The sequence below is a fragment of the Geospiza fortis genome, unplaced genomic scaffold (genome assembly GCF_000277835.1).
Source record: "Geospiza fortis unplaced genomic scaffold, GeoFor_1.0 scaffold130, whole genome shotgun sequence".
NCBI lineage: Eukaryota > Metazoa > Chordata > Aves > Passeriformes > Thraupidae > Geospiza > Geospiza fortis.
This window is the reverse complement of record NW_005054300.1, coordinates 3,976,717-3,994,213: the sequence shown is the minus strand read 5'-3', so window position 1 is coordinate 3,994,213 and position 17,497 is coordinate 3,976,717. Positions and strand designations below refer to the sequence as shown.

General features: G+C 36.1%; 1 protein-coding gene across 2 annotated transcripts in view; it reads left to right on the top strand.

The window, feature by feature from the left end:
* The window catches only part of SLK (STE20 like kinase), a 49,015-nt gene that overhangs the window by 9,533 nt on the left and 21,985 nt on the right, over positions 1–17,497 (top strand). For both annotated transcript variants that reach the window (XM_031064087.1, XM_031064080.1), the window contains exons 2-6: positions 10,857–11,021; positions 13,347–13,395; positions 13,815–13,964; positions 16,492–16,564; positions 16,772–16,966. In XM_031064087.1, coding sequence (XP_030919947.1) covers positions 10,857–11,021; positions 13,347–13,395; positions 13,815–13,964; positions 16,492–16,564; positions 16,772–16,966 — 632 coding nt within the window. The remainder of the gene's footprint in view (positions 1–10,856; positions 11,022–13,346; positions 13,396–13,814; positions 13,965–16,491; positions 16,565–16,771; positions 16,967–17,497) is intronic.

Below are 17,497 nucleotides of genomic sequence, written 5' to 3'. Positions count from 1 at the left end.
TATTAGTGGAGATGTACTAACCAAGTTTAAAAGTAACCTGTCTGCTATTTTTAATCTCTCTGGGAAGGAAAGTGTGAAAGCTTAAAAATCACCACTTAAACAATACTGACAAGTGTTTCCTGTTGACAGGGATAGCTGGGGTACCTGACAATGTCCCCTTTGCTCTTGGCTGTAGCTCGAATTTCAAACTGTATCTTGGTAGGCAAATATAGGTGTTCTGGCCAGCTTAAGAACCCAGTAAGCTGGTTGTTGATTTTTGTGTTGCATTTGAATGAAAACAAACAAAAAACCCACACACTGGCCTTAGCTTTCAAAAGTGAAATATTAAAAGGAGCTCATGTACAGGTTTGTTTTCCTCTAGTATTTGTGGTGTTTGTTTCAGTGTTTATTGATGCTGTTGTAAATCTGTGGCCTTTAGTGACCTGACATAGGACCTCACTTTTAGCCAGTGCAATATAAAGAAGAATATTCCGAATCCCTAACAAGCACTAAAACAGAGTGGAACTGTGATATTTACTAAGTGAAACAGTCAACAACACATTGCTGTCCAAAGCAGTGCATTTTAGTAAGTGCAGGAGTGACACTGAAATGATGAGCATCAGGGTCTTACCGTGACTCTTTTCCACAGCAGTTTGGGCTGGCGCAGGTCGGTGCAGGCAGGGTTCTGGCAGGGCATTGTCCTTCCCACATCCTTCCTTGTGACAGGCCTGGTGCTTGCCAACCCTGTGCTGATCTGCTTCAGGAACTAAGCCATGCAAAAGCTGATTGTCCATGTAATCTTCTTGGCTGCCCAGACCAGCTCACGAGAGGGCCAGACAAGTGGCACTGCCAATGGAAGGGAAAATTGACAGCACAGTGTCAGTGTTGGCTTCAGTAGCTGTCAAAGGGTTGCATATTAATATTGTGGAGTTGTTAAGGTATGTCAGATGAATGCTTTTAGTCAGGACAAAAGGAAAAATAGACTTGTTTCTGTTGTAGGAGCCATTTGCTTGTGGGAAATGCTGGTGGTGTTTTGATCAGCCAGTGGTTCTGTCCCTTAGCACCACTGATGTCCATGCTAGGTGCATTTTGTTATTTAGGCATGTCTTTAACTGCAAATTGACTATAAGCCTATGATTCCAGTTTAAGTTCAGGTGGTGATTCTCTTTTCTATTTTAGGTATGCTGAATAATGCTAGAAAAAATTGAAAATTTTCTAAGACTTCTTATTCTAAATCTAACTCGTATGAGGAAAGTACAGAAACTGAATTGAGTTTCAGAGTGAGTAAGGTGTTCTGGAGCAAGAAATAGCTTTGATAATTTTCCAAAGGGAATGGAATTCTTCATTCCCTCTTGCTGTACAAATATACAACAAAAGATGGTCCTCTGCTTCATGGTGGTTTTCAGCCTAATAATAATTTAAAAAAAAAATCATTAGAGAGAGAGAGAGGGAGAAGAATAAAGAAACGAAGTAATTTTCCGTTAACAAGACCTCCTCGTAAGAGCCATGCAACATCACTTCTTGGAGACATGGACAAAATAAAGCTTCTATAATTCCATGAAAAGTAGCATTGCCACACTGTTATGAGGCAAGAACAATGCTTCCTCCAGAACATCTCCTGTGCTTAACTGTTCAATGTTACCATGACTCCAACAGGTCTGTCAGAGGAAGAACAATGTTCCAATGTTACGTGAAAAACTCATATTGATAAATGTTTGTTAGTTGCAAATATCTGAGTAAAGCAGTTGGTTTTCCTTTGCATATTTTGTGCATTGAGCTTTTCACAGACTTGAAGAATTTTGTCTTGATTTGTTTATCTGGATTTTTTAAAAAATAATTTTATTGAGTTATGCAATTATTCCCATGGCCATTTGTGTTTATCAGTAGCATTCTAGGTAAATTCTGAACAAATTACATAATCAGTAAAGTGTCAAACAGCAAGTGCATAGAACATAAGAATTTTAAAAATACCATCAGTAGCATGCGTCTAAAATAAAATTTCCTTTGAGAATTGCTGATAAGTAATAGGATTTGCATTCATATAGTTTCTCAGAGTAGTCAATTTTCATAATTGGTTAGTTGTTTAAATTCAACAATTAAAAAACCCCCAGCAAACCAAGCAGTTAATCTGAAAGGCAGCATCAGAAAGCAGCATATTCCACTACTGTGTTGAATATGAATGAAGTTCATTTACAGGACCCAGGGTGCTATTTTTGTGGTACTTGAATAGCCAGTTGTCAAGGAATACCAAATGTTTATTGAGAAGGCTCTTTCTCATCTCTTGAGATATTGTACTTGCAGCACAAAGGTAGCCAGCTCATCTAAACTGTGCGAGGCACCTTTTGAAATTTCATTTTGTGCTTGTGAGGTGCTGTGAAACTTCAGGGTCAGGATTTACAGCACAAGAGAAACTACTGTCAAGTTATAGACTGTACTAGCATTAAATAGCATATACCAGCAGAGTGAATTTAATAATTAATAAAGTTATAATAGTAGGACTGACTTAAAAATAACTTGTTTACATTGCAGAGTGCTGAATGACACCAGCTTAATTGTTGATTTCTTTGTTGTTGTTGCTGTCTTTGCAGTTGGTTTCTGTTAGAGTGCCTTAGAAATGTGTATGTAAGGAATGAATGAACCTCTGCTAGAATTCTAAATTTAATTTTTAAAATATATTAATACTATAAATAGAATATGAATTCGTTTCTGTAACGATTTTACATAAAAGGGATAATGATGTACAGCTTTTTTAGTTAAAACTTTCTAAAGCTACTCTACTTCTTTCTTTTACTCCTTCAGAAATAGAGGAAGTTTGATTTTAACAGACTAGTTTATGTGTGAAGCAACAGAATATATGCTTTGATAGTTTTGCAAGAGCTGTTGCCAGTTTCAGTGTGGTATTAATGTATTGTCTCATTTCCTTTCCCTCTGCTACAACTGTATCTCTTTGTAAAACACTGAATCTTAAACTGCCTATATAGTTTATATTTTTCCCTTAAAACATATGAAGTATTCTGCATTTGTTGTTGTTCATTTTAGGAGGGCAAAGAATGAAAAGGGATGATGATGCTTCATTCTTCTTGTTTAATTTAATCTTTTCCCTCTGGCTATTTAGCTGTGCTTATTGTGAAATTTGAATATGGCTCACATTGCAGTATCAAATTATACAGAACCTTTTCTCAAACTGGCCTTATATTTGAGCTTGTAAAATGTTTACACTTTAAATGACAGTTAAGTTGCATCTGTTATAGGTCATCATTTTCTGCAATAAATACATAAAATGTCTTAGTGCAGGTCCTTTAATGCCTTCCTTCTACCATATGAAATGTAGAGTTTTTAATAATATTCTTTACTTTTTTGACAGCAAATTTTTAAGCTTAATGAGTATGCCACATTGCATTTCTGGGACTATGTAGTTCCCCTAGTAACATGTCAGAAGGCCTTTGTTGAAGGGTTCTTAAAACCCAAAGAAATTGTCATTTTTCTTTCTTTATTATTTTGTTGACTTGTTGATATCCAGTTAGGAAGGACAGAATTTTCCATGCTCAATTCAGATGCTCTGGTTTTTTCTTGTTTTGTCATAATGACTTGCTGGGTCAGCAAACAGCTGTAGCCATCTTGCATCTGATCTGGCTAAAAAGCTCTGGGCAAAGCAGATCCCAGTTTTGTTTTGTAATTTAACTCTGAGGAACTGTGGGTTGACTGAGCCACTCTATTTAAAAAAAAAAAGGACAAAAAAGTAAAAAAGGAGTGTACTAGATCTATACTTGTACATCTGTGGATGTACACTAGTCTGCAAAGTGTGAGTAAACAAAGTGACTTGGTGCTCATGAAGCCAAAAGACTCCGAGGTGTCTGTGTCTGGAGGAGGCTCCAGTGAGCTTCAGCTGCTCTGAATGTCTCCTTGGGAAGGGGTTAGCAGGAGGAACCCTGGCTCTGTGCTCCAGTCAACTAAAGCTCCTTACAGATGTTAATGATTAGAAGCCAAATTACAACAAAAACTTCCCAGATGAAGGACTTGGAGGTTTTTTAAGTCCTATGTTCAGACAAATCATAAAATTATCAAAAGCAAATCATAAAATTCTCAACCTGGCAGTAGGATAATTTTCTGATAAAACCACAGTCTGTATACAGCTTCAATTCTAACTTGTTGTTTGTCTTAATTCTAGGGAGCAGCTAAAGATAGTAATTATGGTTTGATTAAAAATTATTTCTTGATAACATTGTTTCTTGGAAGCACTCCTAATTACATCATTTGGAATAAAGGTGTGTTTATTATTGGAATAGACTGAATTTTAAGCCGTAGTCGCTAAAATGAATTGGTAAGCATTAAGCATTATGTTGGTTTTTTCCCTAATGACACAAAACCAAATAAATAACTGTAGGATGTTTGTAATCCAAGATGAAGATCCACTGTGTTACTGTCTTTCTGGGAGGTTTTAAGTTAGTTTGGGGCTGTCATTGCTGCTGGATAAAACTGAGAACCTCTGCCAGCAACTGTTAGTGTCCTCTGCAGGGGAAAGATACTGGCAAAGCAGCTTACCACTGTGGGGATAAATCTCAATTTGTCACACCTCCCTCTTCTCAAATTTAGGAGTTGATTCTAATGCAGTATTGTGTGTTTTAATGCTGCTTTAGCAAGTATGATGTACAGTTATTATAACTGAATTTTGGGAAAAAATACCACTCCTTTGCACATACACCTCTGATACCACCTAATGCTTTAGTTACAAATGCTTTCCCAGTATTGTCAGCTGGTTTTCCCTGTTGCTTTTATGAAAGCCATCATGCAGTGAGAGAAGGGAAAATAAGATGTGTTATTATAGAACAGCATAGCTGGTTTTTTGCCAGTATTTAGCAATTTTTTCTTATTTTTTACTCTGTTTTAAATGTATTTGCTTAAGTAAGAATTATGCTGAAATCTGATATCTTCTCCTGTTAAGTTTACTGTAAAGGATTTTTTCTGTTATTTTGCACATATTTGCCAGTTCAGCTCATATACTTTTCAAAGATGAATATAAGCATTCCTTCTATTTCAGTGGCACAAAGCATGTGCAATCAGGATGGAAACTCTACTTAGCTAGCACACAAAATACCACAGAATTAATGAGAATACTTAGTGGGAAACATGAGGTTAAACATGAAAATTATATTTCATACCACTCCCAAAAATAACTTGTGGAATCCTCACAAACCAACTGTGGAGGAAGCAGAAGAACCACAGTAAGTACGAAGTACAAGGATAATGTTAAAAGAGTGAAGTTGTCATGGAAACAGCTCCCAAATGAGCGTAGCCACAAAGGCAGCGCCAGACCACAGGATCATAAAGATGCTTCAGCAGTTGGGGTTGAACTCTGCCCTCCACTTTCATAGGAGTAGCATTTGCTTGTAGGAAACAGAGGCACTTTTATCTGTATTTCTATTTCAGGGTTGTTGGGTTTTGGTTTTTGGTGGGTTTTTTTTGTTGGTGGTGGTGGTGGTTGGTTGGGTTTTTTTTCCGCTGGCATTACACAGGGGCACTGAATTTAATTAAGTTCTTTTTAAGTAGAAGCAATTGTATAGTAGGGTAGCTGCAGACTGGGAAAATGTTTGGCTGATCAGCTGTAGTTCAAGGGTGTATCATCTTCTTTGGGAGATACTTCCTTTCATTAACTTTTGAATAAATCTTCTGTATCTGTCATTTCAACAAGTTTCAGCAGGTTGAACTTAAGTTAGCTGGTTTTTAATTCCTTGGGCCAACCATATCTATTATTAAACAAAAAATTGAAATTATTTCTCTTTTAAAAATTTATTACTACTGCATTTTCAAACATCTTGCAGTGAAGACTCTTGCAAAAAACAACTTCTTTGAAATGACTGACTCATCTTAATTTCCAGAAGTCTGTGGAGTTGTTGTCTTCTTCATTGGCTGAACTTGTGGTTTATTGATAAAACTGTGGTTTAATATTGGAAGAGTAGCTATTTGCTCTTGAATTCAAACTGATACTTTAATTATATTTTTTAACATTTAGTGTTAGAATTAATGCTTCCTTTTATCTAAGGTAACTTCTTTTCTAAAATTCACTGATGAGGAACACCTTTCCATGTTTTTGAAAAGAAATATGAACACTTGATACTGGTCAATCATTTAGGGTTTTTTTAGTTTCAAAATGTACAGGACATTTTTAAATATGTTATAGGAAACTTTGACAAAACAAAAGCCCACTGTAGTTGTTTCAGTAGGCCACACTACTTCTTATATTTTTATTTGATAGAGCTGCTAAAATTTAAAAAGAGAGCAATTTTTTTTTCTTTAATTTGTATGTTCTAAGAAAGATTGAAATCTCTGCTCTATGGTAGCTCAGAGAAACAGCTCCTGCCTTTGTGATGTACACGGCCAGCCTTTCAGTACTGATTACCCAGGCACTGTCAGAAGATTTATGTGGAGCTAGATCTGACAATCCCAATTTTACACAAAAGTGGAGCTTTTTATGTGGGAAAAACATCTTTTGCTGGATAGGGATGTGTGTATTTTTCCCATTTTGACAACTTTGATGATCCTTGATTATGACTATATGGTTTTGTTGAGAAGAATGAGTCAGAAAGGAAAAGCTTCTTAATTGATTTGTTTTGCTGCCTGCAAAACATGCAGTGAGGTTATGTAACATCTCACAAGAGATCAGGCATCAGGAGGAAAGGTGATGAACAATTTTCTATCTCATATCTCAGCTTTGTTCCTGGCTAGCTGAACAAGAGGTGAAGGACGTACTTAACTTTTTTTCAGTTGTAAATATTGTTTAATTTTTGAAGCTGCATTGCAGAGGAGGTGCACAGTTGGGAAGGAAGCATTTGCTGGTGATCCGAAACTGAAACAGCTCCTCACGAGCAAGGCTGAAACTTCATATTGGTCATCAGAAGATGAAAGGCTATGTGTTATCTCTGAGCTGTAATCCTATTACTGTGGAGCAGTAGCTCTGCTCTCCCTGCTGTCCAGGGCTGGGAATATGCAACTTCTTGGCCTGGTGCCTGGATAGTAAACTACCTTTTAATATTCTGCTGTCAGTCTCTTCACAAAGCTTCTGCCTCTAGAACTTACATTTCGTTATATGATACCGTGCAAAAATCCAGCATTGTTAGGGAGGAGTCACTAATTTCACATGCTTGTAGGGCCTGGTTTTGTGTGGAATGGTTATTCTTCTTTCTTGAGACGTTTTCAGATTTCTGCAACACTTTTGTGCATTAGATGTACATTGCTATTCCAGTGTAAGGGATGTAGCTTCAGACATATTCATATGCAAGTTGTAATTTTTAAGATGATTTATTCTATACAAGCCTGCAATCCATCTTTTTCAAAGTATTTAACTTAGAATTAAGTGTGTTTTTCTGTGCATTGACAGCTGATGAGACTGTGCCATCCCTTGCAAGAACCATGCTGTAACATAAAGCAGGTTATTTCCTTGTGCATTTCTTCTCCTTGAGTTAAAATGTTTGCTGTAGTAACCTTCGATACGTAATCCAAATAGGAGTTTTACTGGAAGGATTGCAATATTTGTGTGTTGTTGCATGTAACAGTTAATAATATCCATGTCATCTTGCATTAGTCACGTCTTGAGCGAATGAGTTATTCCAATTTGGTTTTCATCTATTATGTATGTATCTTTTGAAAAGATCAAATTTCCTTAATGAATCCTTCTACCCCTTTCTTCTTTGTCTGCACATAAGCATTGAAAATGCTAGTTTGGATTTCTTAGCATAGGACTGAGGTTTAAGTCACTTAATCCTAGACGCAGAATCAAATGTATTTAAGCAGAGCATTTGGAATAAATTGAATTAGTAGTTGGGAGCTAAAATACAGGAAGAAACTGCTGGGCTACAGCTACTCAGAAGTTCTGCCCTTTCAAAATATCTCCTGTAACATAAATGGCAGGTTGACTTTAATTGTTGGTGTACCCAAATGCAGAATTTCCATGTGCAAATCAGGACCCCTTCTACACAATCATTTTTGTTCTGGCTTTGACCTTTGGAGAAGGTTTTGTGGAAGAAGAAAGACTTCAGCCAAAGTTTAGAAAAAACAAACATACCCACACAAAGTTGCAAGTGCTTTTTGTTCCTCCAAATCCAAAGAGGTTTTTTTTTCACTGTACAGTACAGTGATTCATAAATCTTGTGCATGAACAGTAAAATCCTTTTCTACACAGTTAAAAAGAGCATGTTACTTCCAGTAAGTCAAATAGATGGGTATTTTTCATACAGTGCATTGTGGGGTGGAGATGACTAATGCCTTATTCAAAAAGAACTTTAAAACATATAATTTTTTTTCAGGTGTTACTTGATGTATACTTTAAAGGTTTCATCAGTCCTCAGAAATAGCCAGTGGAAATATGCTAATTCTAAAGCTTTTTTCTTTTAAGAGCTGGAAAAATGTCTGGATCTAGACCTACAAAATTTTACTATTTTGAGGCAGAACAAAGGCAAACATTTGTTTTGTTTATAATTGTTAAGATGTGCATAAAGATAATCACACTGTCTCTATAATAATTCATTATTTGTAATGAGGTGTTTTAATAGAGCTGCCACAAGGAGGAAATCGTAGAAGCATACTCAAAGCAGATTTCTAGTTACTTTAAGCAAAAGGATCTGGGAAAAATCAAAATACAAAGTGTTCTGTCAGTAGAAAAAAAACAATATATGCTGTAAATGTAGCAAACTCCTGAGCATGTAATCATTCACACTAACTTAGCAATGCCCTTCTTGCTCAAAGGTGAAACTGCATCTGGAAGCAGTAACATCTGTTACCTGATGTAGATGGTTTATTTAGACAAAATACTATTGCCATTATATAGTTTGTAAGCAAATTTGTGTAAAAACTAATTTCAGCTTTATTTTTTAAGTGTTTTTTTTAAGTGAAGAGCGTGTGACCATGCATGCTTCAAAATAGTCCATTTACAGCTAGAATTTGACTTCTTTAGAAAGGTGCTTTACAAAACATTTTTCTGCACAAGTAGAGCTACCAAGTCTAATTCTGTTGTGGTCAGACATCTGTTTCACTTCTTGTGTTTAATTTACAGTGCAGCTCTAGAATAGGAAGGTTGGTCTTTCATTCTTGCTACAAAGCATGAAACCAAAACAAATGTTGTTTGCGTTACTAAGCAGACCTTTTCCTTCTTATTATTAGAATGTGTGTTGGAAACCTTCTCAGTAGTTGGTTTTCAAATGATGTTATACAGATTACTTATCTTTGTTGTTAAACATGGGAGGGCAAATATTGAGGTTGGGAAGATTTGGTTGTTTTTTGTTTTGGAAAGAATATTGAGATAAAAAGAAATGTAATGGAAAACCTTTACCCTCAACATGAGATGAATCAGCTGGGACTGTGCTTCATAAATGTGTTTTGCTGTTACTGCTGTTTTACTGAATGTTAATATAAATGTTTATCTTTAAATATTTTATTATCTTTTGCCACATAGAGAGAATTATTTATAGCTGTGCAAGCAATAATATTTAGACCTTCAGAATTATTCTTAAGAATTCTTACTTGCTGTCTGATACCAGCTTTTTTCTGATATTGATGTAAAGTCATTAGGTGACAAAGTTCAGGTTTTGGGATTTTTGCTGTGTCCTGTCCTGGGATCATCCCACATAGCTTTAGGGCCATGCACAATCCACACCAGCAGAGACATGAACTGCCTTGTGATGCTGCACCTCAGAAGTTGGAATTCCCCTTGTAGGTCCTTGTCTGTTGCTGCTTTAGAGAGAGCCTGTGTCCCTCCTTGCCATTTAATTTCATTTGAATGTCAAAAGCTCAGTGGAGTAAGTGCAGGACTTGGCTTCATGGTCTTCACGATCAATGGGTGAAGTAGACTTGAGTCCTGCACTTCCTTTATTCAGAGGTAACCACTGACAAAATAGTGTTTTTATGATGACTTGAGTAAAATACACTTGTTTAAAGCTTGCTGCAGATTGGAATTGAGCATTCCTTCAAACATAACTTATAAGAGAATTATTAGAGTGTATATATTTTTTGTGATTAGGTTTCAGCAGTGTCCTTTTCTGGTTTCTGGTTTCTGAAATGTTTTGCTATTTAAATAAGTCACCTGACTTGTCTGTAATTTCTTATGTTTGAAAAAATCCAAATATTTAAATGCACAGCGGAAATGCCTTTTCTTTTCCTTGGGTACCCAAAGTCTTGTTTTCCCTTTGGTTGTTTTAGTTGTTCTGCACTTGTCCCTATCCCTGGTGTGGGGGTGAGGAGCAATGCAGGAGAGCTGGCAGCATTTGCAGTGCCCCACCTTCCATGGCTCCCACCTGGGGAGTCCTCCCAGGCTGCTGAAGCACAGGGAGCAAAATGGCCAAACAAACGAATGATGGTTTGGCAGCTCTTGAAGCTGGGAGCTTGCACACAGCCCCTGGCTGAAGAGGAGCTTCCGCTGCTTCCTAGGGGAGGATCTGCTTTTCTGCCTGGCTTTGGGAGCAGCGGTGCTGCCACAACGTGGGGAGAGTCAGAAGGGCAGAACAGAGGCTAGAGGCTCCTTGTACTCTTTGCCACTCCTTGCCTTGTGTTAATAGATGGTGTTTGAGGAGCAGCACAAAACTTCATCTTAGTAAGGCGGCAATTACCCTGAGCTATTGATGATGGTTTAAAGAATGTGATGAGAATTAAGTATTTTTACATCTTTCATTTTTTCTTGGCCTTGAGAAAAGTTATTAAACCCTTTTTCTGTTAGATTTTTATCTCCTCTTTAATATGCAGGGTTCTCTTTTTGTAGAGGAGGAAACTGGAGACAGGAAAATTGTACAGAAGTGTCAAGAGAGAGAGTTGCTTTATTTCTGGGGTTTTTTGCTGGTGCCAGTTTTCTGGTGAAATTCATGTATATGTTTGCTGTCACTTTTCTTTTACAGGCTCAGAACAAAGAAACAAAAGTTCTGGCTGCTGCAAAGGTGATAGATACTAAATCAGAAGAAGAACTTGAAGATTACATGGTGGAGATTGATATTTTAGCATCCTGTGATCATGCTAATATTGTCAAGCTCCTAGATGCTTTCTACTATGAAAACAATCTGTGGGTAAGTATTTTTCCTTTTCTAATTTTTTTTCTTATTTCAAAAGGTTATTGAAATTACACTTTTTTCTTTATCAAAATATTTGTCAGATTTTATCTGGATTGTCTCTGTTGGGATAACTACTCAGTTTCAAAACTCATTTGTAAATTGTGAGTATGACTTAGGAAGTTGTCACTGCAGAATTGTGCTACCCTGAGTCATTTGGTCAGGGATTTGAATCTAAAATGTGGAAATTAGCAGTTAATTTTGTGTATTGAGAATTCTCAGCTGGTGCTTATTTGTAACAACAGGACTCAGATTTCAATTACATTAGCATGATTTAAGTGAGACTCAGAATCCACACCTGAAAAATAAATAAAGTGCTGAAAAGGTCAGCTGGTGAAGTACATACTTTAGATGCCAGGGGGTTTATTGGCACTCCCAGGAAGGAAGGACAGTTTAGCAGGACATGAACAATAATTAATTTAATTTACTTAAACCCTGGGTATTTGTACCTTGACGTGCAGAGTGCGTAGGTGGGACTGCACATCCCTGCTGTGCTTGATCCTGGCTGTTTGCTTGGGTGGCTTTAGCTGTGACAAAACAGTTTGCACTTGTAGGTAATCCAGTGCAATATTTATAGCTGCTTTTGGAATGGTACAAAGAATGCATGGGTTGGGGTTTTTTTCAAAGAGCTTAAACTTCAAAAAGACACCTAAAACAAATAAAAGGATGATTTCCTGGGAGTCTTACAAAAAAGCTTTACTCTTTGAACAAAGGGTGGAAGTGTAGTACCTTGTTTCCTGATGCACATTTGTTTTGCCAGGCTCAAAACTTGGTGATCTCAGTGCAGAGTAAATTATTATATAAAATAGTGGAATAGTGAAAAAAAAATCAGTGCATGAAGGTCAGCATGAAAGCAAGTAGGCATAGAGGCACAATATGAAACTGAGTGGGTAGGCTTCACTGGCAGAATAAAGATAGAACTAAACACTTTGAAAATAAAATTGGAGTTACATAGTTACAGTGAAGTGCAGGGGCTTGTAAGCCACAAGGCTAATGATGTGGTAAATAAACAGAATTTAGTGAGGGCAAAAAAGAGAAGAATGATAGTTGGACATTAAATACATGTTTGCTCTCCAAGATTAGAAACGCGATTTCTCTAGCAAAGAGACCTTTGCCAGACCAAACTACAAATTTTAGAGAAATAAATTCTTTATGTACAATTTTCCACACTTATCTACTTGGCACATAGAAGCATAATGTTTACAGGATTTACAAAGAATTGCATTATATAATATATTGGTTGGTACCATTGTTGTGGGGATTAATTGCAATAATAATTTGAAGTATATGTGACATAAGTGGTGCATATGTAAGTGCTGTGGTACAAGGTATACTTTGAGGTTTCCTCTTTTATCAGTAATTATATGAACTGATTTTAAAATTACAGAAACATAAAAAATAACATACTATTTCCAATCATATTGACTGTTGAGATTCTGGCAAGAAATGCTTCTTAGCTCTCAGACAGTAGATTATAATTTATAATATTTAAAGTTTGAATTAAAGAAAAAAAACACATAAGAAAGAGAGGGGTATCAGTCTTGGGTGAGATTTCCTCTTTCTTGCTCTCCTCATTCTCTTTGTCTCTCCTCTCTCTCCTTTGCATTTATTCTTTCTGTCTTTCATAGCAGCATAGTTTGTGCTCATAAATAATTGCAGTATATTTTTGTTTCAAAAGGAAACTCAGACCTGGGGATGGACTTGTTCTGGTATTATTACATTCTGGGATAAAGGCCTTGAAGTACTGTAGGCATGAATGAAAATAAAGGAAAATTAATGTAAACATCTGAATTTAGTAATTTTATGTAGCTTTTCAGAGCATTTTTTCTGTATTTTCATCTTGTCTGAAACAATATAGGAGATAGCATCAGCTGCTGGAAAATCATTTTGCTTTTGGACTTTTCAGTCAGAGAGATTATAGTATAGGAGTAGAGCTTAATAACCGGGAAATGAGTTTGCAGGGATTATGTAAATCACATTACAAGGAGTAGGTTTAAGCCGACTGTGTCATTATGTTTTATAAGTTGTATTATGCGATTTTATAGTTGGATTAAAACTTTTGTCTGAGGGTCTTGAGACATTTTTCAAATAATTTGTTGAGCAGCACAGCCCTACTTTTAGCTGGGTAACAGTACCAGTGTTTTGCAGGTTAGTATAAAAACTTGTTGAGGCCAAATAGTCTGAAACTCTGATCTCCCAAAAATGCTCCCTTAATCAATGATTCAGTTCAGTGCAACTATTTAATTTCTAATTTCTGTATTTTTTTTATTTATCTATATACAGATCCTGATTGAATTTTGTGCAGGAGGAGCAGTAGATGCAGTAATGTTGGGTAAATAAGTTATTTCAACTACTACTACTACTGATAATAATCCTAATACCGTAAAGTAATAATACATACTGTAAGACTTATTTCATATGTGTATTGTTTTGATATGCAAATATTTCTGTAAAAGATCTGGTCTTTAGCATCTCTATGTACCACACAAAAGAACCAGTCTCTAAATGATGTAGTTTGTTCACAGTTCAGATAGGTAGGTATACATAACTCATAATGAGAAGGGGGTTGGGTTCAAGGAATAAAATCTTTACTGGAAGGAGCAAATATTCTAAGACCGAATTCTTTTCTGACATGTGATGCTTAGAATCTGTCAGATTAATTAGTTTGCCCATATATTCCTATAGGGTTTGCTATGAACATGTAACATAAAATGCAAAAATGTTGTGATTATTTCTGTCTTTCTCTTGTAGAGCTTGAAAGGCCGTTAACAGAGCCACAGATCAAAGTGGTGTGCAGGCAGACACTGGAAGCACTGAACTACTTGCATGAGAATAAGATCATCCACAGAGATCTAAAAGCTGGCAATATTCTTTTCACATTAGATGGAGACATTAAACTAGGTAAGCATGTTACAAATAACTCTTTCCTGGAACTTGGCATGGTCTTTTAATTGTATTTTCCTTAAGCTGCAGTTTGTCAAGGTTCAATATTTACCTACTGAAATACCAATCTAACAATGAGAGGTTTTTCAGAACCAAGCGGTTTGGTGCTATCAAGGAAAGAAAAACAACAAAAAAAAAAAAAAAAAAAAAAACTTGAGCAAATATCCTGACTATACTCATGACATCTTTCATACTTGAAAATCAGCACAAGAAGTCACCATAGATCTTGCTGTTTCCTAGTATAAAGTTCCTGATTATACTTACCTTCACTGTCATAACATCAGAACTTCCCTTTGAAGTTGTTAGTTTGGAAAGGGAACATTCTTCACAGCCAGCAAAAAGCAGTACCTTGTACTGTTGTCTCTTACTTTGAGAGAGATGTAATAATCTGAATCATCCAGCTTAGTTTTTACATTCCTTTTTCAATTGTTTGTTGCACTGAAATTAAGACAGAACAGTCTGGAACAAAATACAGCTTACTATTGTTGATTTCTGGGTTTTTTGAAATCTAAGTTTAAACAGTCATCCACATTTTTAGTCTGATGAGGATTCCTCCATGCAGAACTGACAAAGGGCTGCTGGTGGTGAATAGCATCCCTTCATTCAGCCAGGAAAGGGCAGGAATTATCTGGATCCACTTTGTTTCAGGGGAAAATGTGTATAAGCTGTCAGCCTTTGCAGTGGCTCTACCCATGGCACAGTTCCATGACATCCCTGCCCACGCTCAGGTTTCAAAGCCTTCCCTCTGCATGGGATCAGTGGGATCAGTTGTATTTCTTTGGATGCACAGAGGGCAGAGGTAAGGAAAATCAGAATATTGCCACAGGATACTGGGGCTCTAAATTTGCAGCCTTGATACAGACTTTCCTTTTAAATGTAAGCAAGATGTGTCCAAATTCAGGAATATATCTCCTTCCTAACTTATATTGATCACATGTCAGCAAGGTACTGTGCACCTTCTCTATTAGAAACTGAGAATATTTAAGAACCTGCTTTGCTGTATTGATTAGTTCAGTGTGATTGTGCTTTTCCATGGATCCCTTCTGTACAAGGTTATTCCTTATATACACAATCCTTGCGTCTGGCTTTCTTTTAGTGTGCAGAGTACATGCAGCTTTACTGGTGTAGCTTTTCTTTGGAGCCAGAACATTCAGTGATGCACTTGGGGTCATAGGCCTGATGTGTAAATGTAATAGAACCATTGTCTTAGTTTCTTGGTACTGCTGTAAAAGAAACCACAGATCACAGCAGGAGTCTCATGGTCAGAGAGAATAATTTGTTTCAGTTCATCTCCTCACATGACCTGGCTTCTCCTCATACAGACTTGGAACTACTTTAAGATTTTGTCAAGCTTAGCTGGTACACAGCACCTTGCAGGCTGTCAAGATACTACTTAACAGTTTAGACAACAGGAGATTTCTTTCTCACGTGCATTTGGTGATGCATTCAGGTTTGCTAATTAAGCTTTCTAAAAAAAGACTGGATGTAATTATGAAAAATGTACAGCATCCTTTGAAGGAGCATTTTACTCCTTATAAACTACTTGTTCTGTTATACAAAGAAATGGTTAATTCCTTGTTTTACAGATGCATGAATGGCAAGTAAATTTCTTTTATTGCATTTTATTTTTATATTGATATGAGTTTTATTATTTCAACATCTGTAGTCCCTCAAAATTTCTCGTTTTTTCCTTTGAACCAATAGATTTTATTACTGATTTTTTTTCAAAGAGCAAAATTAGACTTCTCAAGTATTGAGCCCATCAAGTGATTTTGTACAGATTAAAGATGGCAACATATGGCTCTTTGTCCCTTAGCTTTAATCTCTAGATCTTCATTAACAAAATTATGTCTGTTATAAGCATATAACACTTATTTAAATGTCTTATTTTTTTTAAAGTGAGAGATATAGTGTTTTATGGATAACTAATTGCAAAGAGGTAAAGTGGTTTTTTTGGTAGGTATTCCATGAAAAGTACATATGTAAGCTTTCAGGTATTAACATAAAGCCAAAAATCATGTGGAAAGAAACCTGTAAGATGAAGAGGAAATGTAACTTTGTGAAAATTTGAGTCCTGAAATTTAAAATTGAATGATTTGTTGAATTAATGAGACAGTTGGTGCCATGTTTGATGAATACAGACTTCATAGGCTAAAGAAATTAATTTCTAATTAAAAGAATTAAAGCACTTTTTCCTGCAGTAAATATGTATTTTGCTTTTGTCCCATACAGCCCAACAGTAGCATTATAGTTTGGGGTTTTTTTAGAAATGTAGGATATGTTTTATTCAAGATCTTTTATTATAAATTCTATAAAACCTTGGTACTCAGCTATCAGAATGCAAATATTTTTACCTCACTTTGAATTTTTAATACTGAATGTTTGCTCTGGAACATACACTATTTTAAAAGACAATTGTAAAGTAAAAAGAAATATAGTATGCTTTCCACCACCCTGTTAATAGTGTTTTACTGTTTGCTTTAAGCGGATTTTGGAGTATCAGCTAAAAACACGAGAACAATACAAAGAAGAGACTCCTTTATTGGCACACCATATTGGTAAGTGCACTATTCTGCTGACTTTGTTGTATGAACTAGTATCTTAATGTTACTTTTGATTTGATATTACAAGCTTGATGGGTACTGTGTAAATATACTGAGGGTGGAATGTCCTTCTAGCAATGCTTCAGTGAGTGTGTTTAGAACTGTTCTCAGAACACATCAAAAAGCATTTTCTCATCGGGAACTTTGTTGCTCTCTTTGCAGGATGGCTCCAGAAGTAGTAATGTGTGAGACCTCTAAAGACAGACCATATGATTACAAGGCTGATATCTGGTCTCTTGGCATTACTTTAATAGAAATGGCTCAGATAGAGCCACCTCACCATGAACTGAATCCCATGCGAGTGCTGCTGAAAATCGCAAAATCTGACCCGCCAACACTGGCACAGCCTTCCAAATGGTTTGTGTTTTATTGACAGCTTTCCCACCCCAGTGTAAGGCACTCCAAGTCATTTGTTTGCTAAATTTGATGAGCACAGCCCTGTTGAAGTTTGTGGTGTAGCTTTATGCATTAAGGCAGGTCCATACAATCCCAATATATGTTTGTAAATGTGTGTATACATATATGTCTTCTGACACAATTTGAACTTTTTTTTGTTCATAGTTCTGTATAGAAGCTTTTATACAGAAGTATTTTTTGTTCATAGTTCTGTATAGAAGCTTTTATACAGAAGTATTTTACAGGCTTTGCCTTAAAATATATGTGAAATAGCTTTTTTTAAAAATGTAGTAACAGATCTGAAGGCCATCTAACAAAGGGCGAAAGGAAACTAAAGCATTTTTATACTAGGAAAGTATTTTTAAAAGCCATTATCTATTTGGTCAATTTAATATCTTCACATGATTCAGTTACTGATATAGCAGATGAAGTGTATTAGTAGTCCAGAGCAAAAAGTAAATTCTGATATTGGACAAACCTTTTAAATATTGT